Here is a 19293-nt window from a genome sequence, read left to right on the forward strand (position 1 = left end):
AGATAAATCAGTATTGCCTATTCCTGCCATCATTTACATTTTCTAGTACAGACTCTACAGATGCTGGGCATTTATCCATATTCTGGTTCTTACCATTCATCTTTGTTGTTATTATGACACCATGTGCTACAATGACTCCATTTGAACTGTCAAAAGGCGAGAACGTAATGTGCATTGAGCCACTGGATGTAGACAGACCGGTCTGAATATTGGTAGTTTGATCTGGCAAAGCTGTGGAAAGATCACCAATAAAATTGCACAAATTAGATTGAGTCTCTGTATAATAGACAATACTGTATTACTGTTTTTATACTATTTATAACATATTTCTTCACCAATTGCAGGGGTATGGAGAGTGTTCAGGAGCAGAGGCCGCTCCATATACTGCGGGTGCCAGCTCTGCTATACAGCCGACACCTGCCCCTAACAGCTAGCACGACCAGCGGCATTTAGTGAAGCAATCATTAGTGGAGCAATGCTTCTGGGGCCCCACCTGTTCTGGGTTATCATGGCAGACACCCAGAACCACTGAAGGTAGACATCACTGACATCTTTGTACTCCCTTGAAGCCTAGCCTGTGACCTATGTCTTTTAAAAATATATATATAAATGTTTTTTCTCTGTTCAAATCTATGAAAATAGAAATATATATCATTAACTGAATAATATATTTAATTGGTTATTTTATTGCCACTCACATTCTGGTAACTCTTGTGTAATGGAAAAATCACCTACTTGTATAGACAGATGTAGTTACAGGAGAACTCTGATACGCCCGGACCCCGACTGTGACCACAGTTATGGAGTAATTACTCCCAGATATCAGGCTCTGGAGGGTGACATTTGTTGTGAGACTTGTCACAGATATATTAGTTGATGGAGATATCCCATAGCTTATATTATATGACTTATTCACACCGGCCATATTTATTGGCTCCAGCCAGGATAATGTCATGTTATTTGCTGTAATTGTGATAAAGGATAACGTTCCAGGTGGTGTTGGATCTGCAGAAAAATAGAAAAATAAAAAGAGATGAGGACGTATCCAGCATCTGTATAATAAGTAGTGATGAGCGAGCATGCTCGCTACTGTTCGGTGCTCGCCCGAGCATCTCACGACTCGAGATGCTCAGCACTCGCCGAGTATTTCCGGGGTTGCTCATCGGGAGCTCGGGTCCCCTCCCTGCATGTTTGGTGCTCTTTAGAGAGCCAGTGAACATGCAGGGATTGCCTGCCACTCACTGTAATGCCGCAGCCATGTTGGTTGTGGCAATACAGTGATTGGCTGGCCGCACAGCGTCATCAGGTCTATATCAGACCTGGCGCCCCCATGCTCGTCAGTCTACTCTGGAATCAGGCAAGTGTTTTTTGGATCTTAATCCTGATTTTTTGCTTAAAAAGCAATCCAGAGAACACCATTTTCTGCTCAATTTGCTTGTTGGCACTGCAGAATACAGCCAGGTCCTTTCCATATTACAGCGCTAGAAATCCATCTATTTAAAACTGTGGTTTGTCCGTCACACGGATCACATATAATTGCGCTGAAAATTCTGCCATTTCTGGCCTCTATTGAAATTTTGTTGCAGTGTGTCAGCGAAGTTATTGACACGAGGTCGCTGTTAAAAATAGTTACCTACAGGCCAGCTATTTAAAACTGTGGTTTTCCGTCACACGTATCACATATCACTGCAGTTCAATTCCAGCCATTTGTACTGTTCACTTTTCCGTTTATAGATTCGGGCCTCTCGCCCGGTCCACTTGAAGTGGGGCAAGAGGAGATCGCTTGCAGCGATGCCAAAATATTTGAGCAGCCACGGTCACACGGAGGCGACGGTGGAAAACTGTCACAAGAGGTGGACGATGATGAGACACAATTGCCAGAAAGTCAGGAGGAGGAGCAGGGTGCGGAAGTGGAAGACGACGTGGTGGATGATATAGTAACTGACCCAACCTGGCAGGGGGACATACAGAGCGAGGACAGCAGAACCCAGGGGGAGGGAGGCGTAGCACCACAACAGGCAGGAAGAAGCAGTGTGGTGGCCGCAGACAGAAGGCGGGCAACCGTTCCTCGTAATATCAACACGACGGAAGTTGCCAGTACAACTGTTTGGTCTTCCCGAGTCTGGTTGTTTTTTAAAGACTCTGCCGATAACCCCAAAAAGGCCATTTGCATCACCTGCCAGGCCAGCATCAGCAGGGGTAGCAAAACTACCAGCCTGACCACCACCAGCATGATCAGGCACATGGCAGCAAAGCACCCGACTAAGTGGGCCGAATCCCAGTGTCCAGGAACAGTGTCTGCAGGTGGCACCACTGCTTCTTCCGCTGTTGTGCGTGCAAGCCAGTCCTCTGTCCATGGTGCATGCGAGATGCCTCCTGCCCTGCACCTGTCGTTGCACACTCTCAAGTAGCACCATCAGCAAGCACGTCCGCGTCCTTGTCCCAGCGCCGCTTTCAGTTGTCCCTACCCCAGTCCTTGGAATGCAAGCGCAAATACGCAGCCAACGCCCTACAGGCCTCACTACTAAATTCACACATGTTGCGACTGCTTGCGCTCGAAATGTTGCCTTTTAGGCTCGTGGAGATGGAAACTTTCCGCAACCTGATGGCGGTGGCCGTCCCTCGGTACTCAGTCCCCAGCTGCCACTATTTCTCCTGGTGTGCCGTCCCCGCATTACACAAGCATGTGTCCCACAATATTAGCCGTGCCCTCAACAATGCAGTTACTGGGAAAGTCCACCTAACCACGAACACATGGACAAGTGCTTGTGGGCAGGGACGGTACATCTCTCTGACGGCACACTGGGTTAACATAGTGGAAGCCGGGACCCAGTCGCACCTTGGGATGGAACACGTCCTCCCAACGCTTAGGATTGCGGGCACTGGGTCAATCAGGGTTGCCCCCACATTCTACAGCTCCTGCACCTCCTTCTCCTCCTCCTCTTCAGCATCCATCTCCAAAATGACCACATCAGTCGCAAGCTGGAAGCACTGCAGCACTGCCTCGGCCAAGCGGCAACAGGCTGTGCTGAAGCTAATATGCTTAGGTGACAAACCACACAATGCTGAAGAGTTGTGGACAGCTCTGGAAGAGCAGGCAGATCTGAGGCTGACACCTCTGAACCTACAGCTAGGCATGGTCGTGTGTGACAATGTTCGGAACCTGGTGGCAGCTCTGAGTCGAGACGAGCTCACACATGTATCATGCCTGGCCCATGTGCTTAACCTCGTGGTTCAGTGGTTTCTCAAAACCTACCCGGAGCTGCCAGATCTGCTGGATCTGCTTGTCAAAGTACGCCGCCTGTGTGCCCATTTTAGAAAGTCACCTACAGCTTCCGCCGCCCTTGCCATGTTTCAGCAGTGTTTGCAGCTTCTGGCTCACCGACTGGTGTGTGATGTCCCCACGTGTTGGATTTGTGAGCAGAAGAGGGCAGTTGTTGAGTACCAGCATCAACAAGGCCGTCGGTATTCAGTTAAGAATCCACACATAAGACCTCAGGAGTGGACATGGATGTCAGGCATATGTACCATCCTCCAAAACTTTGAGAACTCCACCAAGATGGTGAGCAGCGATGATGCCATAATTAGCGTCACCATCCCGCTTCTCTGTCTTCTGAAACGCTCTCTGCTCACGATCAAAGAGGATGCATTGCAGGCGGAGCACGATGAGATGGAGAAAGGAACAATACAGGGTGATTACACACAGCCCAGCTTCATCTCATCCCAACGTGGATTGGGTGACAATGAGGAAGAGGAGGAGGAGGAGCTAGGTTCATGCGCTATAGACGGTACTACCTACACAACTGTCATACCGTCTGTTCAGCATGGAAGGCATGAGGACAGGGAGGAGGAGGAGGAGAGCATGATCAGTCATCCTCTTGGTGAGGACATGGAAGTCTTGCCTGTTAGCAGTCTGGCACGCATGGCTGAGTTTATGTTACACTGTCTTTCCCGTGACCCTCGAGTTCTCCAAATTTTGGGTGACAGTCATTACTGGTTGGTGACACTTCTAGACCCACACTACAAGGAGAACTTTCTATCTCTTATTCCCGAGGTGGACATGTCTACTAAAATGGGGTAGTACCAGAAGGCCCTAGTTGCAGAATTATTAAAAAAAATCCCATCTGAAAACGCTGGTGGCAGAGGTCACAGTTCGTTGGACAACCAAGGAGTACAGGCGAGAGAGACACAACTCCAATCCAGCAGAGGCAGGGGAACACTGTCAAAGTTCTGGGACAGTTTTCTCAGACCCTCCCATCACACAGGCCCTGAGGTACTCTCACAAGGAGTTCAAAGTTTGGGAAGATGGTGAGGGAGTACCTTGCCGACCGTACCAACATCCTCTGTGATTCCTCTGTGCCTTATAATTACTGGGTATCCAAGCTGGATACGTGGAATGAACTGGTTCTCTACACCTTGGAGGTCCTGGCCTGCACTGCCGCTAGCGTTTTATCAGAGCGGGTTTTTAGTGCCGCTGGTGGAATTATAACAGATAGGCGCATCCGCCTGTCAACTGAAAATGTTGACAGGCTGACTCTTATAAAAATGAACAAGGGCTGGATTGGGCCAGACTTCTCAACACCACCGAATGATGGCAGCGTAACCTAAACTCAAATGCAGTATCTTTTTTTGGGAGGTCTAATTCTATTCCCATGCACCTCTGTCTTCACACCCAGACATGGGTATGCGCTTCCTGATCTTATCTATTTGCTCTTGTCCTCCTCCATCACCATAGCATTCACCACCATATCTACCATATCACCTCTTCTACATGTCTTGCAAGGGGCATTGGGGTTCCTCCAAATTTTTGGCAGCTTTTGCATTCACTGCATAGGCAAACACTATGGGAGACCCACTTTTTAATAATGGGACATTATTTTCAGGAGGCTCTCCGACCTCTATGTCTCTTCCAAGGAGCATTGGAGTGCCTCCAAATTTTGGCAGCTTTTGTATTCACTGCATAGGCAAACACTATGGGAGACCCACTTTCTAATAATGGGAACATTGTCTTCAGGAGGCTCTCTGACCTCTACGTCTCTTGAAAGGGGCATTGGAGTGCCTCAGATTTTTGGCAGCCCTTGCAGTCACTGCATACACAATAACAGTATAGGAGACCCACTCGTTAATAATGGGAACAACAAAGCATAGCCGGCTGATGGCTCTCTAACAATAGCGAGGGTCGACTGCTGAGCCTTTAAGAATAGTAAAGGCCGCCTGATGGCCATATAAAAATAGGCTTTGTGACTTTCAGAGTCCCTCCTTCATATATGAAACAGGATGTGTCTGATGATGTGTCACACACCACATGGCCAGATAAGGTTGTATAATGTTAAAATGACATTTCCCAATGAATGCACGTGTCTTGGTTGTAAGCAATGCAAAAGTACAAAAACATTATGTGTGAACATAGCCCAAGGTGTGCAGGAGCATTTTGGCTTTTGTATATTTATTTTGTCTTGTATAGAAGTCATTGCCCTGGAAAGGATGTTCCTTAACATATTTCCCAGGAAAATCTATTTTGGGTTAGTTTTTGTATGTTTTATTGTGAGTCCGTAAAAGTGGCGTAATACCTCTAACAACGTTGTTGACAGCAGTGACCTGGGAGTCAGAAATGCTTCCAGTGGTCTTCCCCATGCTGTCCCCATGTCATTTTAGCACTGTTCCCATCGATTTTGGAAATTTTTAGGCCTTCTGCAGACCGCCGAGGGGAGCCGCCTGAAAAATGCTCGAGTTTCCTATAGACTTACATTGGGCTCGTTGCTCGGGTCGAGCACCAGAGCATCCCAATTTGCTCGACCCAAGCAACGAGTACCCAAGCATTTTAGTGCTCACTAACAATAAGGTAAAAGTGCCGGTAACGGAGGAGAATGGTGATATGAGGGTTATAAAGAGCCATCACTGAGCAGATCCTGATGATACTCACATGTGGCCTCTGTCCCTGGAGCAGATGTCTGGCTGCAGCTCCCACTGACTGTCTGTACAGTGACATTATATTCTCTGCCTGGTAGTAATCCTGTGAAATTCACTTGTGGACTCGTAGTTTGTGTTGTGTTAGTGATGGCTCCTGTTAGACTGACTGTAAAATTATCCACTTTTCCTGATGGTTTTGTCCATGAGGCTCCAAGAACATTGACTGATTGGTAACTATTTATGGTGATGGTGGAAACTTGTCCAGGAACTGAGAACAATATAAATCACAGTCAGGTCAGTTATACAGCAGATACTTCTGGTATAATATCAGTAATCGGCCTGTGGCAGCAGAACAATTACATGTTTTTAATACGACTAATATGTATATTAGAAAATTGTTATATTAGTATATAAAGGATAAGTAGCTATTTAAAAAATGTATCATTATTGGGTTATAAAGATCAATAATGAGATTGTGTTCTTCTTTACCTCATATAGTGGTTTATTAATAAACTATAATCCAGGAATAATCACAGATATTAATAAGGACACTAAGCAGTTTGTAATGGGGAGTTTATAATCGTTACATAATAATGACCCCCAGACTAAGCCTCCTGTTATGGGTAAGGTCTTTATTCTTTTAGCTGTAGTTTCCACCTATCGCTGTCGTATACAGTCTTCTATCGTCCTTTTTCACACATTGTGGTTTATAGTTTGAGTTTTCTTTTATATTTTTGTCACTGTTCCCATTAAAGGACCCTTCATTCAGCCTCTCCCCAGTCAGTAATGAAGTGACAGACCTGTTATACGTCTGACATTCGAGGACAAAGTCTCCAGTTCTTGAGAAGCAATTATGTTATCCAAGATTTATGTAATTAGAGCAGACGGGTGACTTCTACTACTAAAGATGTAATGTCTCAGATAAAAGAAGTACAACTTGTACCCTATGGGATCCGCATGGGATGAAATAAATGTTTCTATAGGTTCTCAGCACATGATATATGTGCCAAATGGGTGTTCATGGGGAGTAGGGATTTAACTTCTTGTATTGTGGATATTTAAAACAAAAAAAGCTTCATTTACCAATTAGGTTATAAAAAAAGACAACAAATGATTAAAGAAATACAAGTTTACTATAAAAAAAAAATACTTTTCTGGAATCGTAGAGTTTACGGTCTGGAGATGATCATATTTGGTGCTCAGTGCAGACAACTATTAACTCTTAGTCCTATTCCTTTGTGAGAGGATCATTACAGGAGTGCGGGGAGGGTTTATATAATGTCTGTATCACATCTTGTATCAGCAGCTTTACAGTCAGTGACTTGTAAATCACTTATTACTGATTGCCACTACACTCACCTGTGCAGGTCGTATTAGACACCGGGTCGGATTCAGTGCTGTTATCAGCAGCTCTTGTATAGACCAGGAATATATATGTTTCCCCCAGTGTCAGATTCATTATTGTCGCTGATTCACTTGTCACTATTGTATTATTTATCATTGTGGCTGATGAGGTGACATTGGTCTGGACTCTGTAGCTGTAAGACGTCTGATACTCATCAGGTTTACTCCAGGTCAGGGACACAGAATATGAGGTCACAGCGCCGATCTGCAGGGATTTCACTGATATCGGTTCTGAAATTAAAAAAAATGTACAGAGAATGAGTACGGACACAAAATGAAAGGCAGCATGTAGTATTATCTAATAGGTAACCATTACACAAAAAATCTGAGCTAGAAGAGCAGACTGTAGCCCCATCAGATATTAACATTGGCTGTCTGGAATAGAAATACCTGGCCCCATTCTTCTAAAACCAGCGCTACTCCTGTCCATGGGTTGTGTCTGGTAACGCATCCGAGTTCCTTTAACATGAATTGGGCAGAGCTATAATATCACATACAACTGACGTGTAAGGTGCTATATTTATAAGACTGCAGCCATGTGCAATCCTTTATGGCTATCGCTCTTAATGGTCTTTAATAAATGAACAATGACAGGTCTGAGGGGGACAGTACATCACACACGTCACATCTGGGTTCGGGAACTGTGAAAAATATTGGAGGTATACTTTCATGTCAATCATTTGTATCCTGTTTGACTTGGGATTATAAAACCTCTCTCTCTGTCCAGCACTGACAGGAAACTGAGCTCAGCAGGGGGCCCAGCCTAAAAAGCTGTGAGTGACAGATCTTAAACCTTGACCATCTCAGAGCAGGACAAAGGCTTGCTTGCAATATAGAGTCCTGCTGTAGTTGCAGAACATTCCAGAAACATAATTCCATAAGGAGTTATGAAGATACTATACGTCCTAGCCATACATCGTGTATAGTTCCGAGATTCCCAGACCGGACCAAGCGCCTTCCAGGGTCTCGATCCGTTCTAGCACCCAGGGCAAGGGAAATAGGTAGAACATCTTGTAGGAAGCAGGAAGCGAAGCTGTGTTTGATCTCAACTCGTAGCAGGGGCCCTGGTGAATCCGATGGCACCAGAACCACCTCCCTAGGACCGTTCATTAAGGAGTTATGACCCATCTAAAGTTTTGGAGTTATTAGCTGCCAGAGGCACAGGGATGGGACTTAGGTTCAGCCCAGAGGGCAGGAGGGGAGTTACCCAAAGGAGATAAAAGCTAGTGTAAGGTCATATGCTGTCTCTCTCTCTCTGATTCATGCGGTCCACTTCGAACGGGGGGTCACATCGAGTAGCGTGCTGTGAAGGACCTAGGAACCGTCTGGAAGCTCATGCCCCCTGAGGCCCAGCACACACATGGTCGGACATCACACCAGTAATTGATATGATCCATCTGCTTATATTTTTTGTCTTACCACTCTTGTATTTGCATATCTGACCATTATAGATGTATAACCATTGTGCATATAGTGTATTGTCTAGTGTGCCCTTAAGACCATTAAATATATAATTTAACCTTGCGCTGCTCTTTTATCTCGAACCGCGAATCCACACGTCCGTTTCTCAGTTTAACTTTCCATGTTACCGGGGCTGGTTTCTGGCTCGATATAATTCCCGTTAACAGACTGGGCTTATATCGAACGAGGAACTGGTGGCGGATCTACTGGTCTGATAAGGTTCTGTTTCACTGGGACTAGTGAAAGAGGCCTCTCAGCCTGGCAGGGGTGTGAGCGAGTGTGGTGCCCTGTCAGTGACTACGTAGGCCACATTCTCTCACTCCCAGTGCCTCGGTGGGCACGTGTGGATAGGGGGTGTCTGTGTAAAACTGTGCCAAGCCGACCTTACGTGTCCCAGAGGGTGCAGAACGTCACGTTGGTGCAAGTGGAGAGACAGTATCATGTGATCCTTCTGATGTAATAGTGGCGTCAGGTGGGGTGGTGAGGTGCCGATTCATCACAGGAACAATGTGAGATTTTATATTTGTCTGGAGCTTTGGTTGATGATATTCTAGTCAGGGGCGGAACTACTGCCCGTGCAGCCCGTTCATTGAACGGGGGACCCGAGGGAGAGGGGGCCCCTCCAGCCTCCAGCAGGGCCGCCATCAGGGCATGACTGCCCTGACTCCAGTATGGGGCCCGGACGGTAGGGGCCCCCTCGGAGCCCTGGTGGGGGGCCCCCCTCTTGTGCGTCTCTCTCCTCATCGGGCCCCCGGCCCCATGCTAAGCGCCGGGACATCTCAGCGCTGCGCTGCGCTGCTGCGGCAGCGCCTTCATGATTCCCCTGACCTCCGGTCATGTGACGGTGCCGTCACATGGCCAGAAGTCAGGAGAACCTGGTGTCAGCGATTTGGACGAGCGCCAGGATTCTGCAGGGATCGCATGGGGGTAAGTATAACAAGTTTTATTTTTTTTTAAATACAATTAACTAGGAGTGGGGGAATGGAAGATGAGAGATGCACATGTGGGGGAGGGGGATGAGAGAGGTGCACATGTGGGGGAGGGGGATGAGAGAGGTGCACATGTGGGGGAGGGGGGTGAGAGAGGTGCACATGTGGGGGAGGGGGATGAGAGAGGTGCACATGTGGGGGAGGGGGATGAGAGAGGTGCACATGTGGGAGAGGGGGATGAGAGAGGTGCACATGTGGGGGAGGGGGATGAGAGAGGTGCACATGTGGGGGAGGGGGATGAGAGAGGTGCACATGTGGGGGAGGGGGATGAGAGAGGTGCACATGTGGAAGAGGGGGATGAGAGAGGTGCACATGTGGGGGAGGGGGATGAGAGAGGTGCACATGTGGGGGAGGGGGATGAGAGAGGTGCACATGTGGGGGAGGGGGATGAGAGAGGTGCACATGTGGTGGAGGGGGATAAGAGAGGTGCACATGTGGGGGAGGGGGATGAGAGAGGTGCACATGTGGGGGAGGGGGATGAGAGAGGTGCACATGTGGGGGAGGGGGATGAGAGAGGTGCACATGTGGGGGAGGGGGATGAGAGAGGTGCACATGTGGGGGAGGGGGATGAGAGAGGTGCACATGTGGTGGAGGGGGATAAGAGAGGTGCACATGTGGGGGAGGGGGATGAGAGAGGTGCACATGTGGGGGAGGGGGATGAGAGAGGTGCACATGTGGGGGAGGGGGATGAGAGAGGTGCACATGTGGGGGAGGGGGATGAGAGAGGTGCACATGTGGGGGAGGGGGATGAGAGAGGTGCACATGTGGGGGAGGGGGATGAGAGATGCACATGTGGGGGAGGGGGATGAGAGCGGTGCACATGTGGGGGAGGGGGATGAGAGAGGTGCACATGTGGGGGAGGGGGATGAGAGAGGTGCACATGTGGGGGAGGGGGATGAGAGATGTGCACATGTGGGGGAGGGGGATGAGAGATGTGCACATGGGGGGAGATGAGAGCTGCACATGGGGGGAGATGAGAGCTGCACATGGGGGGGGTGAGAGCTGCACATGGGGGGGTTTGAGAGCTGCACATGGGGGGGTGAGAGCTGCATATGGGGGAATTGGGAGAAAATGAGCTGCACATGGGGGAATTGGGAGTAGGGGGATAATGAGCTGCACATAATGAATGTGGGGTGGGGGAGAGTAAATGATAAATGATGATGGGGTGGGGAGAGCATGGACATGATATAATGAATTGGGGCAGGGGGTGCATGTAAATAATGAATGCGGGGAGCAGGAAGTATAGAGTAGGGGGCGTTGCGGATGCAGGAGTGTAACTGGTAACAAATTGGCGGAAAGAGTAGAGGTTCTAATTAAATGATATATTAAGTGCCTATTTACAGTTAATGGGGGCACCATGGTGGATTACAATTTATATTTGGAATGGTAGGTTGCATAATAACTAACCATATATTGATGGTGGATGCACGTCTGTATTCAGCTGCGTAATGTAGAAGTTGGGGAATGTGCTCTAGATAACTGTGTTATTTTATGCAGAGACGAGTCCTGGCTGGAAGACGTGATGGCGGTCTGTGCTGGATGAAGGAGAAAAGCGTAGCTGAAGGACTTCACCTAGAGACGTCACCAGTGAGTCAGTGTATTACATGTACACTTACACTATATACTATGTACCGGGCTCCTGTGTATAATGTCACTGGTGATCACTGTATTACCTGTACACTATATACAGAGCTCCTGTGTATAATGTCACTGGTGATCACTGTATTACCTGTACACTGACACTATATGCAGAGCTCTTGTGTATAATGTCACTGGTGATCATTAGATTACCTGGACACTTACATTATACATACCATGTATAGAGCTCCCGTGTATAATGACACTTATGGTAATATTAGTAATGTGGTGGTAATATTAGTAATGTGGTGGTAATATGTGGTCTGGTCATGGTGTGGCAGTTTTTCTCCCTTCTGTGTGGTATTATTCGGTCACTATGTTGTGGTAATATGTGGTCTGGTCATGGTGTGGCGGTATTCCCTGTATGTGATATTATTGGTCATTTTAAAAAAAAATGTATATGACACATTCCCTTAAAGAAAACTAAATAAAAATATATCTAAAAAGAGTATTGGATATTTTAAGAAAATTTTAATAGGTTAGAGTAGGGCCCGGCCAGAAGAGTCTACCTTATCGTGGTGGCGGCTTTAAAAATCTTTTGGCCAAAACAAAAGCTGCTGGCTATGTATGTGGCGCCGTCACATAGCCGAACGTCAGGAGAACCTGGTGGCAGCGACGTGGACGAGCGCCAGGATTCTGCAGGGATCGCATGGGGGTAAGTATAACAAGTTTTATTTTTTTAAAATACAATTAATTAACTAGGAGTGGGAGGAATCAGAGATGCACGGGGGGGGATGAGAGATGCACGGGGGGATGAGAGATGCACATGGGGGGATGAGAGATGCACATGGGGGGATGAGAGATGCACATGGGGGGGATGAGAGATGCACATGGGGGGGATGAGAGATGCACATGGGGGGGATGAGTGATGCACATGGGGGGGATGAGAGCTGCACAGGGGGGGTGAGAGCTGCACAGGGGGATGAGAGATGCACATAGGGGGGATGAGAGATGCACATGGGGGGGATGAGAGATGCACATGGGGGGGATGAGAGATGCACTGGGGGGGATGAGAGATGCACATGGGGGGATGAGAGATGCACTAGTGGGGATGAGAGATGCACATGGGGGGATGAGAGTTGCACATGGGGGGGATGAGAGATGCACATGGGGGGGATGAGAGATGCACTGGTGGGGATGAGAGATGCACATGGGGGGATGAGAGTTGCACATGGGGGGGTGAGAGATGCACATGGGGGGGTGAGAGATGCACATGGGGGGGTTATGTTTACATAACTTTGTTGCCTTATGAAGGGCAGGGGGGGGGGCAAAATTTCTTGCACAGGGGCCCACTACAGTCTGTGTCCGCCCCTGATTCTAGTTGTCTAGAGCAACTGTTCTTCAGGTACATGAGAGTCAGTATATCCCACCCAGAATATAATGGTGCAAATTACACTGAGAAACCAATGAAAATACTTTTTGGGATGTTTGGTTTTAACATCAACTCTCAATTTCTTTTTCCATTAATTTCCAATCTTTAGCATTTATAACATTATATTACAATTCAATAAAGACGGCTGCACATTAGGGAGGCCACCGCTCCATTAAATTGTATAGAGAATGCAAAGTCAGCAGTCAACAAAAGGAGACAAAACCCTGTTGTCCATGTAGGTGAGGGTCCTAACTAGAATCTGTACTTATCAGGCATTTATGGCAGGTTCCAAGGTCGCCTTGTATGGCATTTCTTTAAAAAAAAAATTCCAGGCATTAAAAACACTAATGGAAAAACCTACTTGTATAGACAGATGTGGTGACCGGAGAACTCTGATACCCCCGGACCCCGACTGTGACCACAGTTATGGAGTAATTACTCCCAGATATCAGGCTCTGGAGGGTGACATTTGTTGTGAGACTTGTCACAGATAAATTAGTTGATGGAGATATTCCATAGCTTATATTATATGTCTTATTCACACCGGCCATATTTACTGGCTCCAACCAGGATAATGTCAGGTTCTTGGTTGTAATTGTGATAAAGGATAATGTTCCAGGTGGTGTTGGATCTGCAGAAAAAGACAGAAATATAGAGGGGTGAGAACATGTCCAGCATCTGTATAATAAGGTAAAAGTGCTGGTAACAGAGGAGAATGGTGATATGAGGGTTATAAAGAGCCATCACTGAGCAGATCCTGATGACACTCACATGTGGCCTCTGTCACTGGAGCAGATGTCTGGCTGCAGCTCCCACTGACTGTCTGTACAGTGACATTATATTCTCTGCCTGGTAGTAATCCTGTGAAATTCACTTGTGGACTCGTAGTTTGTGTTGTGTTAGTGATGGCTCCTGTTAGACTGACTGTATAATTATCCACTTTTCCTGATGGTTTTGTCCATGAGGCTCCAAGAACATTGACTGACTGGTAATTATTTATGGTGATGGTGGAGACTTGTCCAGGAACTGAGAACAATATAAATTACAGACGGATTAGTTATACAGCAGATACCTCTGATATAATATCAGTAATCGGCCTGTGGTAGTACGACACTTATGACGCGCCCCCTGGGTCGTGGGGTACCCGGTGGCGGGCCGGTGGATGCTGGGGAATGTCACAGTGACGGTGACCCGGTCCGGTCAATAAAAGGGATTATACATAAGGGATTTATAGAGTTTTTATAGAGTTCGTGACGCCACCTGTGGATTGCGGCTAAAGGGAGCCGCCGCTGTCTAGCCGTCCTCTGAAGCTGATGTTACTGCAGCAGGGATGGTGTGGCTCTCCACAGGAAGAGCTAGCTCCAGGGCAGTGTAGATATTGCAGGTTGTGCTGGGAGTTGTAGTGCAGGGGTTGATGGCGCAGCAAGAAACACAGAGACAAGGAAGTGCAGTCCCAGGGTCTTTACTGGTGCTGATTAAACAAGCCGGGACTAGAGTACTGGCTAGAAGTGGAAGTCCGGGCAGCCTGGAAGCAAGTAAAGAATCCTCCTTGCCAGGTGAAGTTGGAGGCCTTCCCTTTCCACTAAACTCTTTGGCCCTGCTGCTTGTAGCTGTGCAGTGGCCCTCGTCCCTGAGTGTGGCGTTTCTGTGCTCACCCGTATGGCAGGATGCTCGGGCCTTGCTGGCGCGTCACTCCCACGTGGCGGTGCTGGACCCTGCGGTGCTGCTGAGCCTCCGGGTGTCTGATGTGGCCAGGAGACCTGCTGTCTCCTGCCCTCCGGTTTCTACTGCTGGGCCTTCGGTGCCCCACAGCCTCGGACTCCGGTGTCCGGTTCTTCTGTGTTGGTTCTTCTGGGGTGAGCTGCCGCGCAGCTCCAGTCCCCATCTCCTCTCTCCTCAACGTCCTCGCTTCAACTCCTCACATTAAGACTAACTAACCCAGCCCCCAGATCCCAGTTGCCAAGGGGAGTGGCTCCCCTTGCTGGTCTGGAGCCAGGAAAGTGTTGCATGTTTAGTATCCCTGACTAGGGGATCCCTGCTTGCTTCCAGGCATGGCATCACCTCTGGTGAGGGAGGCAATGCCACTGTGGCAAACGGACCCCTGGAGTGCCACATTCACATGTTTCCTATGCAGTGAATTGAGCAATAAGTATAAAAAATGTATTATTAGTGATTTACATCAGTCAGTAATGAGAAATATTATTCTTCACTTCCACAATATATATATTTTTTCATTATTAGGCCGTACACCCTACATAATATCTGTCCAGCAGCTTTTCCTCCTGCTCCCCCATACACATGCACACTCAGCTATTTTACTACTTTTCTTTGCTAGTGTCATTGCCAGCATCACAAATTCACATTTGCTACTTTTTCATCAGTAGGAGAATATTGAGCAATTTCATCACAATGTACCGTCCGTCATTAAGTCTAAAATTGTTTAAAAAAATTCCTAGCTCATCCTCCCTGTCCTCACCTGTGCAGGTCGTATTAGACACCGCGTCAGACTCAGTGATGTTATCTGCAGCTCTTGTATAGACCAGGAATGTATATGTTTCCCCCGGTGTCAGATTCATTATTGTCGCTGATTCACTTGTCACTATTGTATTATTTATCATTGTGGCTGATGAGGTGACATTGGTCTGGACTCTGTAGCTGTAAGACGTCTGATACTCATCAGGTTTACTCCACGTCAGAGACACAGAATATGAGGTCACAGCGCCGATCTGCAGAGATTTCACTGACATTGGCTCTGTAATAAAAAAAAAATTATTACATTTGTCAAGTATTAGACATGACTAATATTTATATGTCTAACTGTGTCTCCCCAGTTGTACATCCAGAAATCATACTGTACACATCGAAAAATATTTCCTTTTGAAAATATTTTTAGCACAAATCATAGAAAACCACATGTTACACGCACGCCGCACGGTTTAGATAGGAGCGAGACAGGTTACATGAATTCTTTGGAATCATGGAGGAACCGTTACTCAGGGCGACCATAGACCATGTGCTGCAGCTTCTCTCAGGCACACAGGGGTACTGACCCTCAGGCACAGGTACGTCGGTTGTTTCACTTGCTGACCAGACACACTTGACAAGAGTCCTCATAAACGGTAGAACAGTAGCATTTAATAAGAAGCCGCACAGCCAGTGCAAGTTAAGTCTTATGAGCAACAGGCTCCAGTGACAAACAGTACAGTTTCATTAGCAGCACAGCAGTTCACAGTCTTCCCAGTAGTACAGGACAGCACAGTTCTAATGCAAAGGCACATTAATGAACATAGCATTCTTTACAGCACAGTGAGATGGAGGAGGGGGGAGGGTTTGCTGAGGGAGATGATCCCTGTGACACCATTTCTTCCAGTCCTTATCTTTCTGTCTGACAATACTCTGCACTGTTAGTTCAGGAACTATACCTAACCTGTGCTTAGCTTCACTCCTGACTTGAATCCTTTTCACTTGCAGGGGTGCTTCTGTGAGATACAGAACACACACACCACCTTTCTCTTTGGTTACAGACAGACAGTAAACAACTTCCCCACAATCCCCCTGGGGCTCTGCTAAAACACTCCCCTTCTCCTGTGACTGTGTTAACCCCTCTAGTTGCTGGATGCTTCTGGAGCACAACACTTCCTGTCTCCTGTGCTTGTGTTACTTCTAATAGTTGCTGAATGCTTTTAAAGCAACTACTTCTGCATGTCACACTCTGCAACAGCACTACTTCTGCATGTCACACACATATCCCTGACGTCAGCAACTTCTATCTCTATAATATTGTAGCATCGGCGTCTCTGCCCCCTGCTAGGCAGAGACGCCGTTCCTCTCACCTCCCCGCGCGGCGTCCTCCTGCGCTCCTCTTCCTGCTGCTGCCGGCGCGCGCAGCTTCCCAGGCACTGTGCTTAGGGCGCGTGCGCGCTCCCTCTCTCTTAAAGGGGCTGTGTGCGCCGTCCTAAGGAGTCCCCGGCCAATAGCCGAGGTTCCTCCCATATATAAGGCACCTCCTCCAAAATGGAGGTGCCCGAGCAAAAGTTGATGCACAGCATACTTACCTCTGCTTCAGCCCTCAGGTCCAGTTGCCGGCCTGACTACTGTTCCAGTCCGCCAGTCTGACTACTCTCCAGCCCGACAGTCTGCCTTCCGTTCTACCTGCCAGTCTGTCTATGGGCAAGCCCGCCTGCTTACCAGGAAGCACCTGCCAGTTACCTGCCTGCTACCTGCCGTGCCTGCTAGCCCGCTCACCTGGGAGCACTCGCCTGTTACCTGCCTGTTACCTGACAGCCTACCTGGAGGTTCCTGCTGTCACATGCCGTGACCACCTGTCTGTTACCTAGAGACTTCAACCTGCCCTGCCGTCACGTGCCGTGACCACCTGTCAACTATCCAGAGACTTCTGCCTGCCTGCTGTGTCCATCCGCTATACCGGTCAGTCCCAGTCTGCTGACCCGTGGGAGCCACCTGCTCTGTTACAAGGTCATCCCCAGAGTAGCACGTGGTCCCTCTGCTCGGTCCCTCCCTGGTCACGGAGTCGTTAGCCGCCGTATGACCAGGGTCGGTCTGAGTTGATACTTAGTTACGCCCCTCTGGGTCCCTCCTTGCACCGCGGCACAGAGGTTCCACCACCCGGATCCGTAACAGTTTGCTCGGGCCATGGAACCCGGTGGCACCCAAGCTCCCTCGCTCTCTGACCTATACTAGGAGGTGTCCCGTCAGAGATCCCAACTGGAAACCATCCTGAACTTCCTGCGGAGTGTCAACTCCCGCCTGGACACACTGCCTGTCCCTCCTGCGTCCACCTCGAGTCATACGACTTCAGCTCCGGCAGCGCCGCTGCCCACCAATACCATAGCATCCAGCCCCGATCCCCGGCTTTCTGCACCTCCTCGTTTTGGTGGCGACCCCGCCTTAGCTCGAGGTTTCATAAACCAGTGCACCCTGCACTTTGAACTATTGGCACATCAGTTAATCTCCGACCGGGCCATCATGTCCCATCTCACTGGGGAAGCACTGGCATGGCTAAATCCCCTGTGGGAGAGAGGGGATCCCCTGGTGTCCGACCTGTCGTCATTCCTCGCTTCTTTCCGGAAAGTCTTCGGTGAACCAGGGCGAAAAACCTCTTCAGCCTCCTCTCTGCTACGTCTCCGCCAAGGGAGTCTCACCGTGGGCCAATATGCCATACGGTTCCGTACTCTTGCTTCTGAGCTTGCCTGGGATAACGAGGCTCTGGTGTCCGTCTTCTGGGAGGGTCTTTCTGGTCGGATTAAGGATGAGCTAGCCGGCCGGGACATTCCTACAACCCTGGATGACCTGGTGTCACTCGCTACCCGGATTGACATCCGGTTCCAAGAACGCACCAAAGAGACCACTCGGGAGAGAAAGTTCCCCCGCCTCGCTCCTACTTTCCAGAGACCTGCCTCTCAACCAGTCACTCCCAGGGCGCACTCGCCCGAACCCATGCAGATCGACCAGACCAAGATGGTCAAATCTCACCAAGAGTCACGTCGAGCCGAGGCGAGTTGTTTCGATTGTGGCAATAAAGAGCACCTGATCCGTTCCTGCCCGGAGAGGCCGGGAAACTTCAGTGTCTAGGACCGCTCGGAGAGGTCGACCTAGGCAAAAGTAGGCCCTCTCCATCCCTGACTTTGTCTGTCTCTATCTCCTGGGGAGAGAACCGTCTCTTTGAAATCGCTCATCTGGATTCTGGAGCTGCTGGAAACCTCATTTCCCAGTCCCTGGTAGAGAGATACCGAATTCCCACCAAACCTCTGACTGAACCATTGTCCGTCGCCTCCGTGGATGGAAGACTCCTTCCGGTGACCATCCTGCTCGTCACTTATCCCCTAACCCTGCAGGTGGGAATGCTGCACTCGGAGAAAATCTCCTTCCATGTGCTGCCCGGACTCTCTCACTCCCTATTGCTAGGTCTACCCTGGCTCCAGACACATGAACCCGTGCTGAACTGGCAATCCGGTGAAGTACTCCGGTGGGGGCAGGACTGCCATAAGACCTGCCTGATTCCGGTTCGCCCGACTCGTCCACCACCTACCCCAGCTAATTTACCCGGTCTACCGGCTCCTTACTGGTCCTACGCGGATGTCTTCAGTAAAAAGGAAGCAGAGACACTGCCACCTCATAGGCCATATGATTGACCTGGTACCTGACGCCACTCCACCCCGTGGGCGTATTTACACATTGTCGGCGGCCGAAACCCGGACCATGTCTGAGTGCATTGAGGAGAATCTGGCTAGGGGATTCATCCGGAAATCTAGAAATCTACCTCCCCGGCTGGAGCCGGATTCTTCTTTGTCAAGAAGAAGGATGGTTCGCTACGCCCCTGTATTGATTATAGAGGATTCAATCAGATCACGGTAAAAAACAAATATCCCCTGCTGCTCATCTCCGAGTTGTTTGATCGCCATAAGGGCGCCAGGATCTTTTCCAAGCTGGATCTACGTGGAGCGTATAACCTGGTTCGAATCCGTCAAGGAGATGAGTGGAAGACGGCATTCAATACCC

At 48.8% G+C, this 19293-nt stretch overlaps 1 protein-coding gene across 1 annotated transcript; it reads right to left on the reverse strand.

Moving 5' to 3' along the window:
• Positions 1 to 7: 7 nt before the first annotated feature.
• Positions 8 to 15524, reverse strand: LOC141173603 (receptor-type tyrosine-protein phosphatase eta-like). Its single transcript, XM_073657902.1, has 7 exons — positions 15251 to 15524; positions 13546 to 13800; positions 13136 to 13405; positions 7270 to 7545; positions 5924 to 6178; positions 736 to 1005; positions 8 to 231 (listed from the first exon to the last, which is right to left on the reverse strand). The coding sequence occupies exons 1-7, from the start codon at positions 15519 to 15521 to the stop codon at positions 8 to 10; spliced, it is 1821 nt and encodes a 606-aa protein (XP_073514003.1). The 5' UTR covers positions 15522 to 15524.
• Positions 15525 to 19293: the final 3769 nt, after the last annotated feature.

This window comes from Phyllobates terribilis, unplaced genomic scaffold, assembly GCF_046119375.1.
Source record: "Phyllobates terribilis strain yellow unplaced genomic scaffold, ASM4611937v1 Scaffold_13__5_contigs__length_258822181, whole genome shotgun sequence".
In the NCBI taxonomy this organism is placed as follows: domain Eukaryota; kingdom Metazoa; phylum Chordata; class Amphibia; order Anura; family Dendrobatidae; genus Phyllobates; species Phyllobates terribilis.

Coding starts and splice junctions, on each gene's coding strand:
- LOC141173603 (XM_073657902.1), bottom strand. CDS start 15,521: ATGTCAGTGAAATCTCTGCAGATCGGCGCTGTGACCTCATATTCTGTG. Junction 13,406..13,545: donor TCCAGTGACAGAGGCCACAT/GTGAGTGTCATC, acceptor CTTTTTCTGCAG/ATCCAACACCACCTGGAACA. Junction 7,546..13,135: donor CACCACATCTGTCTATACAA/GTAGGTTTTTCC, acceptor TTTTAATTTCAG/AACCGATATCAGTGAAATCC.